At 29.3% G+C, this 26729-nt stretch overlaps 1 protein-coding gene across 2 annotated transcripts; it reads left to right on the top strand.

Annotated features, from left to right (window-relative positions):
* Window positions 1-2576: 2576 nt before the first annotated feature.
* LOC135926072 (DNA damage-binding protein 1-like) lies at window positions 2577-25969 on the top strand. 2 transcript variants are annotated; one of them, XM_065461738.1, is made up of 20 exons: window positions 2577-2592; window positions 7689-7987; window positions 8231-8340; window positions 8428-8639; window positions 9099-9382; window positions 9638-10014; window positions 10502-10684; window positions 13266-13431; window positions 14545-14781; window positions 15493-15759; window positions 15945-16279; window positions 17126-17254; window positions 17593-17754; window positions 17999-18256; window positions 19355-19547; window positions 21113-21567; window positions 21698-21790; window positions 22148-22252; window positions 24799-24969; window positions 25474-25969. In XM_065461738.1, the coding sequence occupies exons 2-20, from the start codon at window positions 7695-7697 to the stop codon at window positions 25857-25859; spliced, it is 4416 nt and encodes a 1471-aa protein (XP_065317810.1). In that variant the 5' UTR covers window positions 2577-2592; window positions 7689-7694; the 3' UTR covers window positions 25860-25969. The 2 variants fall into 2 exon arrangements, with proteins under 2 accessions (XP_065317810.1, XP_065317811.1); XM_065461739.1 differs by having other exon boundaries at window positions 18002-18256; window positions 25474-25966.
* Window positions 25970-26729: the final 760 nt, after the last annotated feature.

Raw genomic sequence — 26729 nt, forward strand, 5'->3', positions numbered from 1 at the left:
GGTTCGTTTATATTTCTACCTGGACGGTAAGCACAAATATACTTAGACAAAAGGTTTGGTGTAGAGGAAAGAATGCGATTTTTTAAAAGAACCATAAAAACTTTTGATGCAATAGACGTGAGAGCGATGGCTCTATAATCCTTGAATTTAGATGGATTTGGAATTTTCGGGAAGTTGCAAAAGATAGTCTTATTCCAATCCGCTGGCATCATCCCAGTCAACCATATCTTGTTAAACAAAGGAAGTAAGAACCGAGAGATCGTTAAGGGAGCTGCTTTCAGATGTTCTCCCGTAATGTTATCTGTACCCGGAGATTTATTATTCCTAAGCTTCTTAATGGCAGCCACAATTTCCGCCGATGAAAAGTTTGCATCCAATTGTCCCCCATTTTGACTAGTGGATGGGATTAAGGTAGGCCTCCTAGAATCAAAGACTCCCATATAGTGGTCAAGCCATAACGCTATCTGTTCGTCAGGGTCAGTAATTAACCTATTATTATCCAGTCTTATAGTTGGAAGTGTCTTGAACACTTTGGCTTTACAAAAATAATTTAGTTTCTTGTAGGCGTCGAAAGTTCTATTTTCCCTCATATCCCTGTCTATCTCAAAAGCCTTTTTAGCAATAAAGATCCTTCTATCTCTCCTTAGGAGTCTATGAATTGAGGTCCATAAGTGACCATCGCGCTCACCTCGTAACTTGAGTTGAGCTATCATGCGAGTGGTGTCATCGGATAGCCATTCCTGTCTCGGTGGAGAAATGTTGATGTTAGGGAGATGATTGTAGGCATCAAACAAGTTGTTTTTGAAAGACGCCCAACATTCTTCGACAGATTGAGACTCCGACGAGGATAAGAAAGTTGCCTCTCTATCATTTAAGAATAGATCAAGCTGTAGTTTGACTGCAGGGCGTTGCAGGTGAGTTGCATTTCTCTTCCAGGACAGGTATCTCGGCTGGGGTTGAAGAGAAGGACGCCGAGAGTTTCCCCATAAATTTTTCACAGTGATAGTGGCTCTGATTAATTTATGATCAGAAATATTAATATTTGGCATTACTTTTACATCGATAAACCAACTATGGATGTTCGAGATGATAAAATCGATCTGAGACTTAATATTATTTCTACTGAAGGTTAGGGTGTTTAATTCACTGTGCGAAAAGAAAGTATTTTCGACCTTGAGGTTTATACTCCTGCACATCTCCAATAACTTTCTACTGTCATCACTGTTTAATTGAGAGAGAGTTGCATTCCCAATTACCCCATCTCTAATAAAGGAGTCATCTTTTCCGATCCTAGTATTTAAATCCCCAAGAATTATCAAATTTCGACTCCTAGGAAGAGAGTTTACAATGTTTTCGAGGTCATCGAGGAATGCGAGCCGTTCGTTTCTTCTAGGCGGGGCATAGACATTAACTAAGATTGTTTGCCTGAAGCAGGTGTTCAGGTATAGTAAACAGCATCTCTCCGAAATGGGCACAAATTTATCCACGTATTTGCATAATCTTTTGCTGATAAAGAAAGCAACTCCCGAAATTGATGTTTAAAAATAATTATCAAATTATCTGCTATTAATATGGCTGCTAAAAAATTTAATTACTAGCCATAAAAAGTTGAAGGGTGGACGGATTTTTTCAAAAAAAATTAATGTGTAAATAATTGAGGAGATTTCCCAACAATCACAATTAGTACAAATCTAGCGAATTCGCTGCAAAGTTTCAAGTTATTGATGGTAGCGAATTTTCAATTGTGGTAAATTTAATATATGGCATCTCGAACGAATTTTTAAATTTATTCATATATAAATTAAGAATTATTTATAATTAATAATTAAAGTAACTTATAAATATAAAACAATTCCAAATTAAGGTCCATAAAAATATATGCAATGAAAATTAAAAAATTAAAAAAAATTCCAAAAGGATAAAAAATAATAATATAAAGGATTAAAAAATATAGTAGATGGTGGATTGTAGGCAATGGAATATATATAACTAAAATTGATTTATATAAGATTTACTATTTTGTGGTCATCTATTGTGCAAAGATTTGCCTGTTTTTATAAGGAAATAAATTAGGTAATATCAAAAATATCAAAACGTATCTAAAAAATGATCAAATATATTCAATATTATGTAGATATGGATACTTTTTGTATCTAATGTAGAAGATATCCCCATTTATATCTAAATACTTTAAAAAATCTTTTGTATAAACGCCCTTTTCATATAAGGGAACATAATTTTGCCCTATAACATTTAACATGTATCGCCTTGTATAAGCAAAAAAATAATAAACTGTAAATTAATTAGTCACTGTCAAATTTGCATATCATCATTTCTATTTCTGGTTATCAATCAATATCCATTAAATAGCATGGTTTTTCAAAATTTTTTATTTTTTAACAATTTTTATTTTTAAATATTAATTATCAAAATTAAAACTAATAACGAAATCTAATCACCCTAAGTAATAAGTATATAATTTTTATTTATATATATTTATAAAAGAATTTTATACAACCTAGAAAAATATGATCATTTAATTATATCTTATTTGATAGTAAGTTATTAAATAACAAAATCTAATCACCCTAAGTAATAACTATATAATTTTTATTTATATATATTTATAAATGAATTTTATACAACCTAGAAAAATATGATCATTTAAATCGCTTATTTGATAGTAAGTTAACATAATAGCTTATTTTAATTATGGATTACTTGTCATTATAAGTTAGATTTTCAAAAATATTTATATACATTATTACAAAAATTTAAAATAAGTACAGTCACCCCTATACTTTATAGCAAGGAAGCATGTTACCCACCTAAAAAAATCCTCCAAAAATGCACTTAACAATTATAAATATCCAAAATAATTTTTATTGCATCAATCTTACATATATTATATACAGATAGAAAATATACTTTGATTTTGAAGTATATATTTTAAAAAAAAACAATAATTTAGACAAATTAAGATAAGAGAAAGTGAAAGAGTGTCAATATATAATTTAAATAAATTTTGTCCTATTGATAAAATAGTTAAATTATTAAGAAAAGGATCATTCATGGTACAATGAACATATTTTATTTAATTAAGTTTAATTTATGACCTTTTCACCACATTATGAGGTTGTAGGAATAGTTAATAAATATTTATATAAAATTAATAAATTAGGGATAACAGAAAAATGATAGTATATTATAAGGTAAAATTGAATATTTTTTTTAGTCTAAAAGTCTCATAATCATCATTATTAAAAGAAGAAGCTAAATAATGTTTTGAAATATTTTAATAAAATAAATTTACAATTCTCAAAATTTGACAAGTTTTTTAGATTTTTTTAACCTCCTGGTTATGTGTACTGAATAAATCCCCCCTTTTAGCTATCATATAAAAATTTTAAAACTGTCATCTCTTCAAAAACTTGACTTGAATTTAAATTATAAGACTCACAGATATCTTTGATATCATCTTTAAGAAATTCTCTTTGGTGTAAAAAATTGATATTTTTAGAAATTTCATAGATTCATCATTAAATCCTTCATTAAACTGCATTATTATCAAATCAAATACAGCATAATTGATTTTGAAGTTAATATGAAATATTACATTTATTAATGAAAGTATATGTACCTTTCTTTTTTGGATTGTAATGTTGGAAGCCTAAAACCTTCCAAATCAAAAAATTTCTTTTTCTCTTTCATGAAATTTTGTGCCCTTGAAAATACATTTAAAAATTGAGTGTCATCATCTAAAAAGATTAAAAAATGATGATAATTTAAATTATACTTCTCAAATTAATCAATCTTTTTCTAATTGAATTTGATTTTGTACAAGCCAAGCTTGTTATCAAGATAATCTATCCAAAATAAAAAGTGATAAAATAAAATCAAAATTTTCTATTCCAAAAAAAAAAACTATAGCACCAGCCATAATAGAAGTGATAAAATCTCCAGAATGCTTTAAATTTTCCAAAGCACCTTTGAGGCATGATAGTACAGCCATTCCACTTGAAATCGATCATAAAAGGTACATTTTTGGCTGACCCTCTTTAAAATGGCTAAAAATTTCTTAAATTGTTTAGATAGGTTAAAAAAAATAGAAAGTTGTTTATTTTAGCTCGCTAGAATACCTCGTTCCCTATATACAAGGCCTCTAGGATGTGAAAAATAGTAACTTTTTCTGTAAAATTTTTCAAATGCGAATATCTTAAAAACTGTTTATAACAAAAATAAATTTAACATATCAAATTATAGATAAAAAATTTTTTTAGAGGTCTATCAAAAAAAATTTTTTTGGTGCCAATTTGACTCTTTATTTTTTGGCTTACTTATATTGCTTTACCCGTGTTTTTAAGCAATAAAGGGAGGTGGTTTTTGAATTTTTTTTTTATCCTTTTATTTAGATACAATTTATAAATATATATAAGATGTGAATACTTAGGCGACGCTATCGGCTCTTCCTAAATATTCATTTTATCAAAAATTGAAAATTTTATCTGCATAAAATAGATGGCGCTATACGAAACTACAAATGATGGTTAAAATTTGTTGCTAAATTACATAATATGATATTTTTATTTCTTATCTAAAATATTTTGAATTTCTGGGCCATCCATGTGATCAAAAAGACCCTATTTAGGCCTACCACTTTTAAATTGTTAAAGATTGCTGGAATTATTTAGATAGGTAAAAAAAATAGGAGCCTTTTATTTTAGCTCGCTAATGCACCTGTTTCCTGAGATACAGAATCTCAAAGGTTTAAAAAATGGAAATTTTTGCACTTCTAATTTTTAAGTACTGCATGAATTCTATTAAAATAATTTCAAATGAAGGAGAATATATCGTTCAGGCAGATTTTGCTGAAAATTATACCCCTGTGGTTCAAGATGAAGTACAGGGATTTTATTGGAATAAAGGACAAGTATACAATCATCCTTTTGTGATAATCACAAGACACTTAAAAATTTCAATTGAAGATGATTTTGGAATAGAAGCTGAATGGCATTTCTGAGCCACATCTCATCGCATATCACCAGGGCTAGTTTAAAAAGACCCATTTTAGAACAAATTACTTCTCATAAAAAGTTTTTTGCTTATTCTAAGGAAAATATTAAAGGCATAAGATTTCTAATTTATTAATATATATTATTAATTTTTTTTATTAAGGAATAAATTTTTCTTATATTATGAAAGATGAATTTGAGAAAAAGCAAATAATTTTAGAAAATAGAACAAAGCTCTTACAATATATGGAACACAAAAGTTTCTCATTTATATCCAATTTTCCAGGATAAGATTGAAATTAAATTTTATTCAAATTCAACAGAATCGCAAATGTGAAATATAACATTTCACTCAAATATTAATGCAAATAAAAAAAATGAATATATAACATGTATTTATGAAAATCAATGGTTATCATTAATAAAAATGAAAAATAAAAAAATTATATGAAAGATATTTATAATTGGAAATTTGATACATTATTTAGATGTCTAAGGAGCATTTGCCCCCTCAGTTTAATTGGTACATTTTATAGAAATTTGAAATATTTTAGTATAAAAATGAAAATATCCTGTTATTGGTAAATTAGAAACATATAGCGCCATTTATGCAAATTTCAATTTTTGTTAAACATGCATATCTCGGAAGTGCCGATTACGTCGCCTAGGCCATCTTATATATATTTATAAAAAAAGTATCTAAATTAAAGGCAACAAAAAATTTTCAAAAACGAACTTCCTTTATTGCTTAAAAACACGGGTAAAGCAATATAGGTAAACCGGAAGTAAAGACACAAATTGGCGATTCGAAAGTCACTGTTTTTCGCACCTTTGAAGCCCCGTATCTCGGGAATCTGGCGTGCTAGGTAAAATAAACGGCCTTCTCATTTTTTTTACCTATACAAATAATTCCAGAGATTTTTTTAAATAATTTTAAAAGGATTCGGTCAAATCATGATCCGTGAATAGCCCTTCTACATTATCATAAAAAGCTTCAAATTTAAATTTCTAACGCACTTTAATCGTAAAAAAATTATATATTTTGGATATTTATATAAAAATGGAAAAAATATTAACTAAATTAAGTAAATATTTTTTTTTTCAATAATAATAATTCAAAATATATTTAAAATTACAATGTAATCTTTTTAGAATTAATAAAAGGGCAACCTCTCAGGGGATGATGCTACTTCGGTTTTTGTATTATAAAGTTAAATTTTGTGATTCAATATTTATTCTAGAATAATTCAAAAGGTTAAATATTCATAAAATGCAGAACTTATCAATCTTTTGATCCCCATGTTCTTAAAAAATTCTTTATTCTTGAGGTTGAAAAATAATTTTTAGTCTCAACATTTGATATTCTACTTAGAAAGGGTAGATGGACCAAAAGAATATAATACTTTCATATGATATTTTAATAATAAAGTCCTATTTACAAAATAGAATATTTATATAAAAACTAGAAAAAAGAATTTCTAAACAGAAATGGAAATATAAATTATTTTTGAAAATGACTGGAATGGAATTGAATCATTATACATAGCATTTAAACACCCTGATAAGAATATTATAGGAATTTGTTAAATATAATTTACCTTCCCACTTTTTTAATAATCCTTATCATTTCAGTGTCTAACTAAGTGGATGTTAGACACTGTTGTAAATTGCTCTCCAATAATGTATTTGGACATGAGATTTTCAACAATAACATGATCCACAGATACTTTTAAATTTGTTATTAGTCTATAATATCTTATTTTAAGTTTGACATTACGGTTTGATATGTTAAAGTTTTTTTTAAAAAAAATAAGAAAAAGAGAAATACAGTGCTGTTAATATTTATTTTAATTTAATGTTATGAATTTTAATAAATTAGATAAATAAATAAGAATATTGATGAATTATATCTTTATTTTTTTTCATTATTATTTTTTGTACTGGCCAATGTAAATATCGGGGGTATCATGGATGTTGGTATTGATTAACAAGTGGTTTTGGTGCATCTATTACTATTGTAAGAACTTTTGATCTTTGGGATTTGGCTATTTTTATTCATTTTTTATGAAAAGGTGTAAATTGGATAATTATCAAGTTCTTTTTAAATTCTCTTACCTTCTATTTCAATTACAAATATCCTAATATATATGAATGAATATATAAATTTTACTTACATAGATACAAGAAATATTGCTATCACAAATAGAGTAGATCGAGATATTATAATTGCACCAATAATTCAAAACAAAAATATATCAAGGGGTAGTTTAGTAACATAGAAAATATTTTTGAATAAATCTGAAAATATAAGATTATTTGTATTAGTTTTATTTTTCTTTCAATTTTAAACCAATATATCATTATAATAGGATTGATTTTATCAGTTATTGGTATTGGTACTGAGAGTGTTAATTTTAAAACCAATTACCGATTTTATATGTAAACCAAGAAAATCTTGGCATTGTTTCCAGCCCTACTTGAGAGAGGGTGAACTCTCAATAATTTTTAACTACTAATCTCAAAGGAGATCTTTACGGGGGGAAAACTTCTCATTGGGATCTTTGGTATATTTATTTTCATAGAGAGTGGTTCAAACCCAGAAACTAAACAATCTATTTAAATCCGATGTTTTTTTCCTATTATATATATCAATAATTTATTTTTCTATGAAAACAGGTTTGAATGTCTACAAGTTATATTGTCAGTAATCATAAATCGACAGCTGTAAATAATTGCGTCGCCGGGTCATTTACTGGGCCAAATGACTTAAATTTAATATTGGCCAAAAGTTCTATTCTGGAAATCTATTTGGTCACACCCGAAGGCCTAAAACTCCTCAAAGAGTTTCCTATTAATGGAAAAATTGTCTCGTTACAATTATTTCGTTCGATAACAAACGCTTCTGCCAAAAGAAGTCATTCACAAAATTCTTCTTCAGATACTCAAAAAGAATTTTTATTTCTACTCACTCACAAGTACCAATACTCATATTAAATCTGCATAGGGCCTACTTTTTCAAGCCCGGACCAAAATTTTTTTTAAAAAATTATTTGCTTGGACCAATCCTAACTCGACCTAAAATAGACCCAGCTCTAACCAATTTTTTTAAAAAAATGGGCCCAACCCAGCTTGGCCGGAAGTTGGTTTGAGCTGGATATGGATCGGATCTACTTTTAGAGTTCTTTAATTTATATCATTTCATGAATTTTTTTATTCAGGTACAACGTTTGTATTCTGGAATGTAACAGAGATCAGAATGACGTCATCCAGATTTCGACTAAGGCCTATGGCAATGTTCAAGAAAAAATTGGACGCCCATCTGAAACCGGTAACACCGTTAAATCATATAATCCAAAGTTTTTTTATTTCAAGTTTTTTTTATTTGATTATTTATTTTTCTTTATCTAAAAAATAGGCATGATAGCTTCTATCGATCCTGAAGGAAGGGTTATAGGACTTAGGCTTTACGACGGGTTGTACAAAATTATAAAACTCGATGATCAAAATTTCCTCCACCAGGATGATAAAAGCGCTTTTGAATTCAACTCTAAGCATGAGATAAAAGCCTTCAACGTCAACATAGAAGAGCGCAAAATAATTGATATCACATTTCTGGATGGCTTTGAAGTATTTTTCAGTGACCGACTTGTAGACCTGTATCTTTTTTATAAACAGAATCTTATTTTAAAAAAATCAATTAACCAGTTTAGAAATCACATGTTGAAACATTTAAGCATTCATTCGTTTCTCATGTTTTGAAAGTCGGTTCAGACCATAATGTGATCAATGATCAAATTTAAAAAAAAATCAAGCCGGGCCGAAAAGTCTAATATGAGTTTAAAATAGAAAATGGGTACTTTTTCAGGCCTGTTATTTATTTATTTATTGTTTTATTTGAATTTTCGTCGTTGGATTTTAAATCTTTATATGGTTAGATGGCACCAAATCTTTAGAAAATTCATTGTGATATTTTAGACTTAGGTATGTAATAAACTTTAATGGACTAACGAAAATATAATTCTCTCATTACGCATTTTATTATTTAAATTTGTTTCCCCTTCCTGGCTGTCTACCTAAATGGAATAGGTACCCATGCTAGCCCTCATAAATCAGGACAGTGAAGGCCGGCACTTTAGAACTTACAAGCTGAGCGATCGCGATTTGATTCACGGGCCTTGGAACGAAAACAATATCGAGGCCGAAGCGTCTATTTTAATCCCCGTTCCCGCGCTTTTAGGTGGGGGAGTGGTTATAGTCGGCCAAGAATCCATCATGTACTACAGGGACAATAGTCCCTTCGCTATAAGACCACCCGTTATGAAACAAAATTCTATCACCTGTTATTGTAGGATCGATCCCAATGGCAGTCGGTAATACCATATCTATTCTATATAGTAATAAATTTTTGGATAAACTATTAGGGGTTTTTGAATATATTATTTACTAAAGCCAAGACAATTTATCTAACTATTTTCCTTGTAGTTTAATTATTTTTTTAAATAATATTGGCTTATACTGATAATTACTTATTTAAAAATATTATGGTATCTCAATATTGAATAATATAAAAAACAACAATGGCCCCATAATTCATATCGTTTATTTGAATGACCTTTAACTAAAAGCTATCTCCTTGGCGACATGGGTGGTCGGCTTTTTATGCTTTTACTGGAGGCTACTTCATCTGGTCCAGCTGGCCCTTTCATTATCAAGGATATGCGCTTAGAAGCCCTGGGTGAAACTTGTATTCCTGAATGCCTCACTTACCTAGATAATGGAGTAATCTACGTAGGTTCTCGTCTGGGTGATTCTCAGCTCATCAGACTCCGAACTAATCCTATTCAAGTCAGTTCGAATCAAAATTCTGTCACCATGGCATCTTACATTGAAGTTTTAGAGAGCTTTACTAATCTGGGACCCATAGTGGATATGATAGTTGTTGATGCTGAGCGTTCCGGTCACAAAGATCAACTCGTTACTTGTTCGGGGGCATTTAAGGATGGTACAAATCATTACTTTTGATAATTTAAGGCTAAGATTAAACATGTTTTTTTAGTATGAGCTAGGCCATTAATTATTCCATCACGAATGTTCGCTATTTATTTGCTGATAAAAATTTTATTGAATTTCAATGTCAAATAAATGAAAAAAGGAACATTTCCGACTTTTTCAGTTTCAATATAAATATGTGGAGAGGTAAATGTTATAATTAGATGATAAACTAAATTGATTGCTAGCTTTTATATTACCCAAGATAATAAGGGTTAAAAATGCAAAAAGCGTAATTGTTACCTTTTTTGGATTGCAAATAGTATTAATTAAAAAATAAAGCAATTTAAATATTATATTTGGTATTGTGACTAATAAAAGAATTATAATTAGGTGGGGGGATAAACACAAATGAAATTTTTTGTTATGCATGATCAATTTATATCCAGTTTAAAGTTTTAAAATTAAATTTTTATAATTGAATATTTTATATATACCAGGCTCTCTGCGCGTGCTCCGCGATGGGATAGGCGTTACCCAAACGGCATGCCTTGACCTGCCATGTGGCATTCGCGGTCTATGGACTCTCAAGAATGCAGTAACCGGTGCAGACTCTCATCTCGTGCTGGCCTTCGCTTCATCGGATCTCTCTACCAGAGTTATATCATTCGAATCATCGGGAGGTTTGTTATGAGCAATATGACAATCTTACCATAATTTCCATACTATTATTCTAATCTGACATAGTTTTGTCCTTATTTAGCTAAAAAAAAATTTTTTTATATGTAGAAATACATATAAAGAAAACATGGTAATTTTTTAATAATCTATTATCAACTCTCAAGAGGCTTTTAGAAGCTGGGTATACTTTATTTATTAATACATTTATTTATGTAAATATATCTAATATGCTATAATACAAACAAAGGAATCGTATTGTTAAACTGCTCGATTTCAAATATTTTATCCAGAAAAATATTAAGCAAGCCTAAAGATTTTGTTTATAGATGGCAAAGGTTTGAACATCTATTACCGATTGAAGCATAGGCAATATTTTTCAGGTTAAAATATTGAGTTATCCTTTTTAAAAAATCGACTCTCAAATCGAACCGTTTAAAAACAATATGAAGGAAGAACATTTGTTATTATTAAATTTACAAGGTTAAATAAGAGAAAAATTCAATGGCCTCTCATTTTATTCTAAACCAGACTATATTTCTTCAAAATTTCATCCATTTTTTATTGAACACATTTTTAAAATTATATTTTCTTGGAGGCCGAAATGCACTATCTTAATTTATAATTTTAAAAAGAAACTATTATTTGAAAATTGGTAGCTTAGTTTATAATTAGGGTTTTTGAACCTGGGAATATCTCATGAGAATTTATTCCAAGGGAAAGGTATTATTCCAAAAATTTTCAAAATTTAAATATTTTTAAAAATCGTTAGAAAAACAGTTAAATCTTTTTATCTTATAAATAATCATGAATAGCTTGGATATAAATTCAAATATTCTCGTAGCTCATATTTAACAGTTTTTGTTTATTAAGCTTAATAACAAATATATTTTATTTGACAATGCAACTTTTCCCAAAATAGATTACGTATGCCTATAGGTATGATTTAATTATACTAATAGATTAAATCCTAGTTTTCTTATAAATAATCACGAATAGCTTGGATGCATTCATTTCAGAATATTCTCGTAGTTCACATTTTATAGTTTTTATTTCCTAAGCCTATTACCAAATATATGAAATCGAGTTTTGATAATATATTTTACCAAACATTTTATGTATTTTCTTATTATATTTAATTTGCATTACAATTTATCAGTCATTACCTGAATAAAGTGAGATATGGTATAAGAAATGAAAATCATTGGTTACAATTTAAGTAATATCATTAATTCCCGTTTATTCCTAAAATTCCAATGGACAGCAATTAAAATCCCTAGAATTTTCTCTTTATTTATATAAAATTTATGATTTTTGCATGGAATTTTTCCTTTATTTATATAAAATTTATGATTTTTGCATGCTCTGATAAGATCAGCCTAATCCTTTAAGTACATTTCAAGTTGAATTTTATTTTTGTAATTTAGGCGGAGTTCTTGATGTACATAAATTTCATAAGCCAACTTTGCTTTTGTTTCTAAGTCTGCTTATCGATTAAAAATATATTGTGTTGTTCATACTTGTCATTCATTTATCTGAGAGCAGTGTTATGTAAGAATAGTCGTTAAGAAGTGTACTTGGTTTTTTTACAATATGCAACCTGATACTTTGGGTTTGTTTACTTGAAAATTTTCTTTAGGTTCTGTTATTTCTTTCTCTCATCAACTAATATAAAGCAAATATCATAGTATATTTCTTATTATCTATATGATTTAAATAATTAATAAATATTACCTTCAAAATCTTATAAATTCTTACATTCAATTTAATTTAGAAATATCAATTAGTAGAATAGACATACATTATTTATAAAAAAAATGTGAAATTGTCTAAGCGAAATCGAAAATTCATTGCCTCATTAAGGACAAATTTGATATTAATTTAAGCAGCAAAATGGATTGACTTCAAATGTTAAAAGATACAAAAAAAATAAGTTAAGATTTTGCTTAAAAAATTAAGTACATCGAGGACTTCCGCCGTCTTAGAAATAAATTAAAAATAATCGAATTTTTATAAATATTTCCAATATAACGTATTGGGATACGGAATCCATGGTGATTTGGAATTTGTCAATTATAAATCATTTATCAAAGGAAATTTTTTAAAATAAAATGTATACCAGCATGTGTAGAGCACCTACCCTTAAATTTCAGAGAATTTTTTTGCTATGATCTTTTTTTTGTATTTTTATAATTCTTATATAAAAAATCAATATAAGTAAACTAGAGTTTTTCTGAAGTCCATCGCAAATGTTTGAAATTCATAGTGTGGGTACTCTTTACATGATAGAAAATACATTTTCGGTCAAATCACATTTTTAATGATTATAAAATCGAGAGATTCCATATACTAGTACGTCATGTATAAGTGATTAAAAGAATTACTAAACGGAAATGTCAATTATTCCTTCATTTTGATTTTTGTGAGGCTAACCTGCTTGGAATTATATGCTAATAATCGAAAGCGTAAATAGCTCTCATTTTGTGTTTTGCACAATATTTAGAATACATATACACTAAATTATGCTTTACGAAATTTTCATTTTTTAAATACGTTTATTACTTTTTAAATTTAATCCTATCTCAGGTGCCGAAGAGATTGAGCTTCCGGGCCTAGTAACACGCGATGCGGTAACTTTATGGTGTGGTAATGTTAGCAACAACAACATGCTACAGGTCACCACCCGCGCAGGTCGCTTGATCGATCGCATCAAGGGTCGCGTTGCCGCCGAGTGGTTTGTTCCCGGATTAGGGTTTTTATTATTTTTTAATTGTTAGTTTCTTAGCGTAAGGAAAATTTACTGTTTTTTATAAATCGAATGATATTTGCATATACTAGTTTGCTGTTTAATTTAAGTGGGAATGTAATTAGCGAAAATTCACTTATTCAGGAGATAAAAAAAAACCAAAGGGGGGGGATCTTCTTTATAAAATGCAGAGTATATATTTTCAATAATATTACACACCATTCGTAATCCTAACAAGCCTCTTAATTTATTATTTTGGGCAATTACAAAACTTTTTTAATAGTATAAGTTTTTATGTGTCTAATAAAAATTATCAAGAGTCCGTTTATTTAATGAACCCTTCATCCATTAATTCCTCGAGCTTGGTATGTTTTTATGACTTTTTTTAAAATCAATGGAAGCGGGAAAATTTATCTTTCTAAGTTTATTCACCAAAATAATATCTCCGCAGTGCCGACGGTCATGACTACCTGTACATTGTCAGGCCACCCCGGATTCATCCTGTGACTGAATTATTAGAATAAATTCATATGGACGAAAAATTGGAATAATGAGCAAACCGGACAAGATAAAGCAATACTACACTGAACCCAGGAGTCTTGATCTCCAAAATTGTTCTTTATGATGAAGCCTTAATGATACATAATTCCAAAATTTATATATGGGAAAGTTCATCTAGCCTGGTTAGAGTGCCTTCAATTAGCCAAGTCGGGATTTCATTTACGGAGACTGTTACAATTTTATGCTACGATAGTTTAAATTAAAAATTATATTACGATAGCTGATTTGTATATATGGTAGAAAATAATTCTTTCGGTTTCGAATATGAGCTATAGTTTTATAAGCCTAGACAATGATGCCAATGCTCCAAATATTCTCAATGCCAATATCCCAATTTGTATATTTTATGAAGGAAAAAAAATTCAGATTATTTTTGAGTTTATGTTTCAATTAAAATACCGGAAATGGCTTTGATAAATAATGGGAAGAATATTTTACCTTATAGATTTAAGAAAATAAAATATTCTTAATCTATTTCCACTGACACTAAAGTTCCTAAAGACGTTTTTAACTAAATCTTTCAATAATTTATTTTGAATAAAAAAATTACGAAACAAGAATGGAGATAGATCAAAATAACGAAGATAACATGCCTGATACTTCGACTACGAGCGATCATGTTTCGATTACGGTCGCGGCCTGTAATGGAATCCAGTTGTGCTTAGCTTCCGGTAGAGATCTGTTTTATTTGGAAATCGGAAAAAATGATTTGATCCTTAAATCTAGGAAAACTTTCCCCCACGAAATCGCTTGCTTGGACATAAGCCCTTTACCACGTTCAACCGAAACCCATGAGTTTATGGCAAAACATTTATTACACCATATTTTAATATGCTAAGTTTTTGTAAACTAATTTCTTTTGAGAAATATCGGGACATTAAAAAGAATATCATATATAAACGAGACTATGACTGATGGTTTTTTCAATAAAATAAAAGTGTACATATTGGGAGGTCTGCAATAAGCAAATTTTTAACCAGAACTCCCGCCCTCGTTTTTAATTTTTTTTCATTCGCTCGCTCATCCGCGATTTTTTTAAACTTCACTCACCAATTCATTTATCTAAAAATAAATTATTTTATTAGTTGGTTTAGCCCTTTATTTTATTTTTTATATATTTTTACTTTAATTTATAAGATTAAGCAATATTATGAAACAAAAAAAATTAATTTTTGAATAAATGTAACTCCGTCCTGATCATGTCTCCCCAAAAAATATTTCATATGTTTAGGCCACCCCTCACCCCAATGTTTTTTAACTTGCCTACCCTCACCCATGGTAGGGAACAGATAGATTTAAAAAGACACCCCCTGCAGACCTCTAGTACATAAATGAAATCCGCCATTGAGAAGATATTTAGTTTAGATTAAATGACTTTCATTGATGTCTACTACAACCAATGACCTTTTAGGTTAGTATTAATGCTAATGAGTGATTGATTGCGCTAAATAGCGTTAAAATACTAACAACACATCATATATATATAAATGACACACATGTCTAAAGCGAAGTCGATTCTTCATCTCTGTCTCCCAATGCTAGCAAATTTTGCGCCGCCGGCTTTTGGACCGAGGTGGCCGTGGAAATATTATACCTACCTTCCCTCGATATGGCTCACAGAGAAGTCTTGCCACGCACCGATATTATTCCTAGATCGCTTATAATGTGCCACTTCAGGGACGAGGAAGAATCAACCGGATCGGTTGCAAAGCAGCGCGAGGTTAACAAAGAAGGATCTATGAATGACGAGAATTCAATGGGGGAGGAAAATGGGTAATTTTTGTGCTGTTTTGTTATAAACATCGACTCTGATTAAAATTTATAAATTAGTGAATTGGATAGCAGTTTTCAAAAGAAATTGATTCTGCAGAGGGCTGGTCTTCATTGTTAAAAATTTTTTAAAACGTTATTACACAAAAAAATAAATGAATTTATAAATATATATAAAACAAAACAAGCAACCATTGCTGTTATTTGCTGGTAGCCCTCGGTGATGGAACCTTGTACCATTACTCTCTTAGCCCCTTGCGGGGTCGTATGAGCCAAAGAAAAAAGTTTATAGTCGGAACTCGCCCCCCTTCACTTAAACTCATACCCTCCGCTAGCCCTCTGCCGGCCCATAACGTACTAGTATGCTCGGACCGGCCCGCCGTCGTTTATATGCGCAATAAAAAATTGGTTGTTTCAGACGTTAATTTAGAAGAGATTAGCTACGCGTGCCCTTTCGATTCTCCTGCATATCCGGATAGCTTAGTCTTGGTGCCTTCCGCCACGTCCGGTACCGTCGTCATTGGTAACGTTTTATATAAAAAAATAATGTCTAACAATTACAATAAATTGGGCAAACCTCGAGATTAATTTAAAAAAAAATTATATCACGATTTGTGGAAAAAATTCAACTCAAAAATGTTAAATTCTGTTTGCTTAATTTTATATAGTATTATTAAATAGTCGAGTTTTGTTCGACTCAGAGTCTGTGCCGATTAAGTTCACTAGCTCAAGTTATGAAATAAATGTTATTTATATTATTTGAGTTAGAATTGAAAATTTGACTTTGCAAATTTGCATACTTAATACACTATTTTTTAAGATTTTTTTAATATTTATCTTGGATGTCAGCCAGCTGGATGATAGGGCTGGACCAGACAAATTGTTTAGAATATTTTTACGAGCTTATCCATAGTTTTCTCTTTATTATACATGCCTGATAAAATTCTTTAAAAGCACCCACGAATGTTTTTTTTATAACTAGGATATCTAGTCCTGCATCTACATAAGAAAAAGGGAGGGGGGGGGGTAGGAGTAATTTGCTTCCTATATTTTTATAGGTTAAAATGAAAAATAAACCATATTTGTAGATTAAAGGCAAGGAAAAATGCTAAATCCAAATTAATTGCATATATATTTTGATTTTAGTGCTGAATTAAACGGCTTGGATTCATAAATCGAGTTAATAACTTACGTTTTCGACTCGATTCATAACGTGGGCCACCGGTTTACCTTCATAACTTGAGTAATCGAGTCAACTAGACTTATTAAACAAACTAATCTTATATAACTCTTAAAATTTATAAATCAGAAAAATATATATTTTTAAAAAAAATTAAATTTTAAAAATTATGTAAATCGTAAAAATAAGCTACTATCGACGAAATTCGCAAACTGCATATTCGAACCATACCTCTATATGAATCCCCACGACGCATAGCTTATCAAGAGAGTTCCCATACGTTCGCATTGCTTACGGCTCGGATAGATGTTTACAACGGTAAGCGCCACGTTTTTATATTAATATTTTAGGGCTGGTTAATAATAATTGAAAAAAATGATATAATTCGTCTAATTACAATTTATTTTATATTTGCAAGTAAAATTTAGTTGCCAAATTAAAAGGAAAGGTGAACAAACACAATAAAATCAATCTAAAACAAAATGACTACTCATATGTTGCCTCTTCTTTGATCACCCAGCCAATGTACTTCGCCTGAATGGCAAAAGAGAATTAATTAATTCATATATCTGTAGAATCTGTCAACATTTAGGATCGAAATTGATAAATATTTAACATTATTATATTGATTGGTAACTATTTGTAAAACATTTCAGGTACGTCCTTTGTCCCTCACCAACCTCAAAGTGTTAGTTGCAAAGCACTAAATCACTCGTCCAGTTCTAGCTTTTCTTCGTCATCCACTACCGCTACCGGCGCTTTTAATAGTCACAAACAAGGTGGTGGAGGTCATATTGCGGAGGTCGGAAGTTCTGGCGGTAAAAAAAATCCCCTCTTTTTTAAATTTTATAAATGATGACGGACCCATAAATTTCCATATATATATTGGTAATCTATACGATTAACATTTGTTTAATTTTTTTAAAAAGGAATTTATTTTAATTGAATATATAGTCTAACCCCACTTATAACTAATATGAAATATATATTTATTTACTATATTATCTCATTGGATTATTTTCGACAATTAATTAAATATCATATATACCGAAAATAACCAAGCAGCACCTGGATCATCGTCAACCCAATCTAACCTTAACAATTATAATACAAATGGGTCTACCCCCAGCCCTTCCTTTGGTGACGAATCTGAAGCATATTCCCTGGTAATATTAGACGCTCACACTTTCGAACCCTTTTGGGCTCATCACTTCCAACCAAACGAATTCGCCACTAGCATCATATCATTTCCTCTAGCGGGATCTAACAATACCCTAGATTTAGAAACCCAAAATGGCAATCGTTCCTATTCGAGAAATGGTATTTAAAAATAAATAATCGCTTTTTATCAATGTGAAAATCATTTATTCTCCCTAAACGATCATTTCTTATGATCATTAGAGGAAAATTCTGTCTGAATAAAAATAGACCTGAGACTACAATATGTTGAATAAAGATTGTGCCGAGTTAACATCTCTTACCAATGAGTTCCAATGAAAATTGTATATCATTAATATACATTGGAGATCTACTTGGCTTGTTTGATCAACCCGCTAAAATATTTTTGCGTATTGGGGCTGAAAAGATCATAACATAATTATGCTTATTAGCCAGCCCGAAACATGGGCTTTACAGAAATATGTCTAGGGTGGCAAGGAAAATTATTTATATTTTTTTCGAATTATAATATGCTGAATGAAACTTTTTTAGCAGGGATCCAAACCGAACCCTTAGACTTATTTCCCAAGCATAACCTGAACCGTTAAAAATTTTGTCACCCGAAGGACCCCTAAAGCTGGTTGTAAACCTGTTTAAAACATTTGGTATCTTGACTTAAAAATGTTATTATGAATTTTGATTAATAATAATCTTCACAATTTTTTAGAAAATTGTACATTGCTATTTGACAGTGCCAGCTACTCTGTCAATATTGTATGCTAGTTTGAAGATTTTGCTCATAAACGGCACAGAGGTTTGGACATCTTTTAGCCAAATCTCGTGGCTTCAATATTTTTTAGCAATTTGACACTACTCTCAACGATATAATTTATTCTTCCTCCTTATAAGTTATAATTTGACCAAGAGAATCTAGAAAATTAATTTGTAACGGCTTAATTTTAATTGTATTTTTCAGGGAATAGTGATAGAATTTAAAAAAACACGTGCTTCTCTTTGTACAATTTTAAGTTTATATGCATGAAAGGTTCACAACGATATTTAAACCAAACCGTTATTATTATTTTTTATGAACTATCTAAACCGTTATTTTATCTAAACCGAACAGATAAACTATAACCAATACTTAATAACTTATCGATTGTTTCAATAGAGAATGACATCGCAAACAATTTGAATATTGAAAAGTTAATAGAAAATATTTTGCAATATAAAAGTCGCTGCATTTTTAATCATTTAAAGTTGACGGGGAATCAGCTGCGAAGGAGCTATACATAGTTGGAACCGCTATGGTTTACCCGGACGAACCCGAACCCAGGCAGGGAAAAATTATGGTTTTCGAATTTTCCAAAACTACTGCCGCGGATGAAAATGCTCAGAACAATTTGTTACAAAATAACGAGGATTCGACTGGTCAAAATGCGGATTCTTATAGGTTATTTTTTTTAAAAAAAAGCAATGAGATGGTCAATATGAAGATGCTAGACCCGAAAACGGGTTCAGGAATTTTAAACTATTTAATAGAAATTTTGATAACAAGAACTTAATCAAAAACCTATTTTCTAAAGAAGGTCCGAGCCGGCCCTATTTTCATATTATCCCAGGTTTGATGGGCTACACATTAATCGGTCTCTGTTTAATTTATGGACAAAAGGTTTAACCAAACAATTCTAACTTAATTCGAATTCGGGTCCAGAACTCTGGTCAATATATCTTGTTAGGCAAAAAAAAATTTCTCCTACCTATTTTAATCCCCCTCACCTTTCATCACAAATTTTCTCTTAAATCATTATTTATAGCTAGATTAATTACTCACTTACCTTATAAAACTTACTCCTCACATCTGTTTATTAATGTCCATTGTAAAAAAAATCCTCAATAAAATATAGGCTTATGCCCCGAAAAATATTGGTGTTATCTTGTCCTATTCTTCGTATTCTTTTTGCCTTGATTGAATATTACTATGATAAAAATAAATTTTAAAAAAATAAGAAAAGTTAAAAAATATAATAGGAGTTAGAAAATATTTTCTATTCATATGCGCCGCTACTTTCCAGGGCTTAGATCTAAGGAGACATTTGACAATGGGCTGTGGATAGGTTTGGATTAAAAAATGTAGATTTTCCAGTTCTCTATTTTACCCCCCTTCTTCAAGTAGGATAAAAGTTTTAATCCGGAAATTAATATTAATATTCAGACATTAATATATAGAGATCTCATTTATTGTGCCTTCTATAAATCATACATTTTACAATGTTTTTGAAATTTTTCCACTTTTAAGCTTAACTACTTAAATCCTCTTGATTAAACGAGTACCAATTTTGAACTGTTATTTTTCAGCGTTTGGAAAAAAAATGCTCAAAAAATTTTGAAATTTTTTTTAACAATGTTTGATATTATCTTGGAAATTTTTGTATGAAAATTACAAAGATTTACTTATAAAAATATAGCATTTTTAGGTAAAATTTGATCAAAAAACTCTGATCTTCTTTTTTCAAACCATTTTTTTTTATAAGTGATATTTGTTAAGGTGAAAATGATACTTTTCAGGTTTGAAATCGTAAATTAAGTTTAAAATGTTACTTTTTGCGAGGTTAAATATTATATATTTTAAAAATATAATTTAGACATTGTTCGTAAGCGCATTTTAGAAAGTTTTAAACGTGTCAAAAAATGATTATAAAAATCAGAATCCCAAGCAAACTGTATTATCACTACCCTTGAAGTCAATATAAATTTTATTATTATAAGTATGATTAAAATTTTAAACATCCACCAAAAAAATTAATTAGTTCATATTTGTCGTTTTCATTTAATTTTTTTAATCTAAAAAATAAGATTGCAAAGTAATATATAATTAAATGCCTCATCCTTATCAGAATAAAAGATCCCATCCATTACCCCTCAAACTTTTGACCTTTTTAAACAATATAAATATAATAGTCTCCATAATATTAATCATCTAATATTTTCACTATACCCAACTATATTTTGTTTCAGACGTCTGACCCTAATTAGCGAAAAAGAAATCTCTGGTGCTCCTTATTCTATGGCCTATTTCTCCTCTTCCCCTTTATCCGGTTCTGCGTCATTCCCTTCTCAATCTCCTTCCTTACCTTCCCCGCCTACCAATAACAAACTTATCGCGTGCGTCAACAGCACAGTCCGACTTTTCGAGTGGGTCCCCGCTGATCGGGAATTGCGACTGGAATGCTCCCACTTTAACAATGTACTAGCCCTCCACCTTAAGACTCATTTCAATACTCTGGTTTTGGTTGGAGACCTGATGAGATCCCTCACACTTTTAGAATATAGGGCGGCAGAGGGTAGATTCGAAGAATCGGCCCGCGATTTCGAAGCTGCTTGGACTAGTGCGATAGAAATTATTGACGCGGAAACCTTCTTAGCTGCTGAAAACTCTTATAACCTTTACGTGTGCCGGGTCGGGGACGAAGGTTTAGCTTGATTACTTACAATCAATCAAATGACTATGTTTAAGAAACTTATGATTAGTTTATGTGATTTATATTTTTATAAATTGAATCGAATTAATTGATTTTTTCCTTCCAACGTCAACTAATGAAGGTGGTCGTCTCGGTGTTGTCAATGGTGCTGATCTTGGAAATAAAAAGAAGGATGGAACTGAAGGGGCTGGCGTCACGACCGAAGGTTCCTCAGGTTAATAATAAAAGATCTCTAGATGCATAGATGCTACTGAAAACTCTAAAATTACGCATATTATTGTCAGTTATTACTTTTTGTTATTTATTCTGAATTCTAATCACAAATAATATGAGGCTGAGCACGTAATTGTAATATCTTACAGTCAATTTGATAATTACACAGATGAATTCAGTTTTTCATCCTTTATTTGTTTTTTTTTGAATTTTGACCACTTATTATATTTATTGTTTATTTATTTGTTTTGACCCGTAACCTACATAACATTTAAAATGCAGTGGTGAAATGCTATAAATTAATTATTGGAAGATGCTATAACACCCATTTTGTTTTATTCTGTCATTTCACAAACAGGCAACAAACCTAAATCAAGAAGAGATAAACGTTCAAATTTAAATGCTAATACCACCAGTTCATCTAACTCAGCCAATATTGGTGGCACTGGTTCCGTTCACAGAGGTTATATTACAAGTTATTTATTGAGTTTTTCACATTAAATCAAGGATGCTTTCAAGGGAACGGTAGAAAATGATAAATAATTTTTTTTTAAAAAATCATTTTCTAGTTATTATGTCCCCATAATTGGAAATATTTTTCATATATCCTTAAAAATTCCTAAAATAATGTTATTGATAGATGTCAGGGAAGATAATCCTTATATTTCAAATGAGTTGAAAATATTTGGAAAATTTTTTCTTCACGAGGTGTAAGCCAGTAATTTTCTGCAGAGGGTGGGGTGAATAAATTTATACTGAAGGACTTTTTTTGGAACATTACAAATTTATTGGGTGATCGTCATATAAAATTTATTATAAATCATTTAAAAAAAAGGATATTTTGAACACAAATAATAAAATATTGGAAAATACATAATATTTAAGAACAAAAAATATTATAGCTATATTATGTAAATCACAACAAACTATAGAATTAAACATTATACGATGATTCAAAAGTTAATCAAAATATGGTTTATAAATGAAAATTTAATCTTCTTTTTCTATAGCACCAATTTGTCAATAATTTGTTCTCTACTGGGTTAATCCTCGTTATTAGTTAAGTAATACTGTAAACGAACGCGTTCTTCGTGAAGTTTGTTTTTTTGAAAAAAATAATGAACGACGTTTCTTTTATTTTTGACGAACCTTGACATGAACGCGTTCCTTTTTCTTTTTTGCTAAAAAAATCTTCTTATTTTTATTTATTTGAAAATAAAAAGAATACAATTTAATATTAATCAAAAAGGGTTATTTTTTTCAGCCGTTTCCTTTATCACATTTGAATTATTTAACCAGCCACTATTTATTTGAATATTATTATTTTTAGATTAGCATAAGCATGGATGTTTTATCAAGGGTTTTATATTTTAATAGGAACACAATTTAAAATATTATAAATTATATATTTTTTAATTAAAATTTATATGATATATATATATTAAAAGTTAATAAGAATTTTTTTTAAATTTACTATTAATTTTAAACATGGCTAATATATTGTGTTAAAAAATATATGCTATTTATTTTATTAAATAAAAATTAAAAAAAAATGTATATTCATAAATTTTGAGCGAACGTGAACGCATTCAATTTTTTTAGAAATGTTCAAAGCATTAATGTTAAGTAAAGCTATTTCATTTAATCGATAGGAGTCGTACATTTGAGATAAGTATTCTCCGTAATAAAGAAAAGGTCCTTCCATTTATACTTGTACTAAATTGGTATTGTAGCCAAAATTTACATTAATCTTTATATATTTGGAAAAATTCCAAAATCTTTTTTTAATTGTGCAATATTCCGTTGATTTTCTTGGAAGATTATCTACTAAAATTAATTGGCCTTCAGATACCTCTGAATAAAATTTAGCTAAATATTTAATTTTTTCAATTTCAATATTTAATATATCTTTGGAAAGTTTTATAGGTAATAATACATGTAAATTGGTTAAAGTCATTTGATGAATCACAATTCATTAATTGATTTTAAAATGTTTCCAAAAGTGTAATAAAAACCGTTATTTTATAGTCATCCTTAATTGAATCTTTAACATTGGAACGATTTGTTTGTATAGATAATCGAGACTGCGAATATCATAATCATATAAATTCCTTTTCTCCTCAAAAATCACACAAATCTCGTGAAATTTTTAGTATTCTAAGTTATATTATTTAATAATATTCGCGATTCTCATAACCTCAATTGAAATTATTTTTTAAAAAATATTGCACAAAATTGTTTATAATTAATTAATCTATTACAACATTCCAATGTAAAATAGGCTGTCATATTGAATCTAAAAATGTATCTAGGGAATTCTTATATTTTTTCAAGGGCACTTAAAAGATCTCTTTTAGATCCAAAATGCGATAGCAGCTTGATTTGCAATATTTTTCTTGTAGGCACAAAGAAGTTTCAGAAATAATTATATTCTACAAATTCTATCTCTTTGGATATCGGAACATTTCTTTACATTCTAGAAACTTTTCCTAATGATAATTATTATTAGATAGTATTAATATTGCTCGTTGAGTCGATTTTTAAAATTGGCTAACTCAATATTTTAGCCAACATTTTTAAGAATAGGCTCATATCGAGCCATTCGACAAGTAGAGATAAATTAAATATATTTTTTTTTAGTTGGTGTAATTTTCTCATATCCAATTTAAGAAAATATACTTGCAATTTTCTTGGAATAAAATATTAATTTACAAGGAAGAAATATTTAAATTAATTTTACCTTTTTGTTAAGATTTGAATATAACCTATTTGAAATACAATACTTTTGCAATTCATAATTAATGAAAAGTTAAAAAAAATTTCATCAATGTTCTGCTAGGGGTAAGGGAGTCCCCCACACCAACTGCCTACGCGCCTGCTTCCCTGGAATCTATCAACATTATTCGAGGATAATAAAAAAGATAAACCCAATTTAGCCATTTAGAACGATCACTATTATAAATGGAAACTTCGAAACATAAATATCTAAAAATAAAAATTTTCGAATAGATCCGCACAATATCAATGCAAAGAACCCTAACAGTTGCCCATCCACACTCTTAGACGATGAAAGAAAACACTTATACCCCGTCGGACTCTACCATTTAGGCGAATTTGTCAACGTATTTAAGAGGGGTTGTTTGGTCTCTAGGAACACCGGAGATTCGGCACTCGAAATAGGTTTGATCAGCCGTTTATAATTGTTGCCCGAATTAAGATTACTAGTTATTTCATAATTTTACACTAATTTTCTAAAACTGATTTGAGCTTAATCTATTTTATCCCTGATTTTGTTTAGCTTTATTTAATGTCAGTTAGTTACATAGATTGAATATTTTTCTAAGTTTTTACCTGAATTCTAAAATTTTTTTATAAAAGTTATGAATTAAAAAAAAACGTGATTCCATTTGTTACATTATGCACAGATGTTATCAGAGACTTCCACTCGATGAAGGGGGAGGAGGTAAGTATGACGCAAGATCATCATTAAAATTAGAGGGATTGGGGATTTTAATTTTGAATTTTTACACCCAATTTTGATTGACGGTAGTGAGAGGTAAAATCATCATTGGCTTAGTGGGATATAGTGGTCTCTGGATGTTATATATTATTTTAATAAATTTTAAAATCATATACATTGTAAATAAATAATATTATATCTAATAACTTACAACAACCCTACAGGTAATCCAATATTAATGGGCACAATATCGGGTAGCGTTCATTTAATGGTTCAATTACCTCCTCGCATTTTTACTTTACTTGACCGCCTTCAAATCGCTATGGGTAAACATTTACCTACTCTGGGTAAAATAAGTCATCAAAATTTCAGAGCCTTTCACACCGAGCAAAAGACCGAACCCTCGAGAGGATTCATAGATGGAGATCTTGTTGAAACATTTTTGGATTTAAATGTCGAGGATAGAACTGCGATCATGAATCAGGTGGCTCCTGATGTAAAAGACGAAGGAAACGGAGATGCCGAGATAGAAAATAAAAAGGATGAGAATGCTTTGATTACTTCTGAAGAAATCATCAAAATTATAGAAGAGCTAGTCCGATTACATTAAACCTGTTCGAGTGATTATTCATGCTGCAACATTGTTATATTCAATAGAATTTTGTATAAAGAACTGAAAAAAATTTAATATTTGTGGACTTAATAATTCTTTTTATTTTCAACTCTTCATATTACAGATGAAGAATTATATATATACACACAACGTTTTGTAAATAAAATGTGTAATAATGGAAATGAAAACTTTTTATAAATATCTTACTAAACTATTCAAGGAAATTTAAACTTGTTGAAATTATGTAAAATATATATAATATTTATATATTTTTTGGTAATCGAAGAAATTTTCAGAGAAGCAAAGCCCTGATACTTTATTGGGTAAAAATAATTAGTTTTTATTACTAAGGCATCAATATGGTACATAGCTTCAATTAATATTTCATTATATTTATATACTATATATTAATTGACCTATAGTATACATTAAATTGATCATCACGGCAAAAAAAATGAATAAATTTAGAAGCCTAATAATTTTCCTTATTTATACATATTGTATAAAAGGAGAATCGCAAGTCATTTCATATATTTTTTTGAATAAAATTTTTCTCGAAGATTTCTCTCCCATTCATTACAAATAAGCATAAATAGGGCAAACGGCAAACTATTTCTTTTGATTTATAAAAAAAAATTTTGCCTTAATGATCAGTTTATATTATAAGTCTATTATGGTTATATTATAAAATTAATTTTTTTAAATTATATTTAGACCATGTCTTTGCAATCAATATAATGACTCGGAATTTTGTTCTTAAAAAGAATAGGAGTAATCTTCCTTTTTTTGCAAAATTCAATAATGTTTTTATGCGAAAATGCAAATTTTCTCTTTGATTTTGCTTATATATATTGTTTAAGAACAATA

The sequence above is a fragment of the Gordionus sp. m RMFG-2023 genome, chromosome 3, assembly GCF_954871325.1.
Source record: "Gordionus sp. m RMFG-2023 chromosome 3, tfGorSpeb1-WG-v2, whole genome shotgun sequence".
In the NCBI taxonomy this organism is placed as follows: domain Eukaryota; kingdom Metazoa; phylum Nematomorpha; class Gordioida; order Chordodea; family Parachordodidae; genus Gordionus; species Gordionus sp. m RMFG-2023.

What these genes read in the sequence shown, in the direction of transcription:
- LOC135926072 (XM_065461738.1), top strand. Translation starts at nt 7,695, where the DNA reads ATGTCTACAAGTTATATTGTCAGTAATCATAAATCGACAGCTGTAAAT. An exon ending in CATTTCTGGATGGCTTTGAA is followed by an intron (nt 8,640 to 9,098) that starts GTATTTTTCAGT and finishes TAAATGGAATAG; the next exon opens with GTACCCATGCTAGCCCTCAT. An exon ending in ATCGATCCCAATGGCAGTCG is followed by an intron (nt 9,383 to 9,637) that starts GTAATACCATAT and finishes TTTAACTAAAAG; the next exon opens with CTATCTCCTTGGCGACATGG.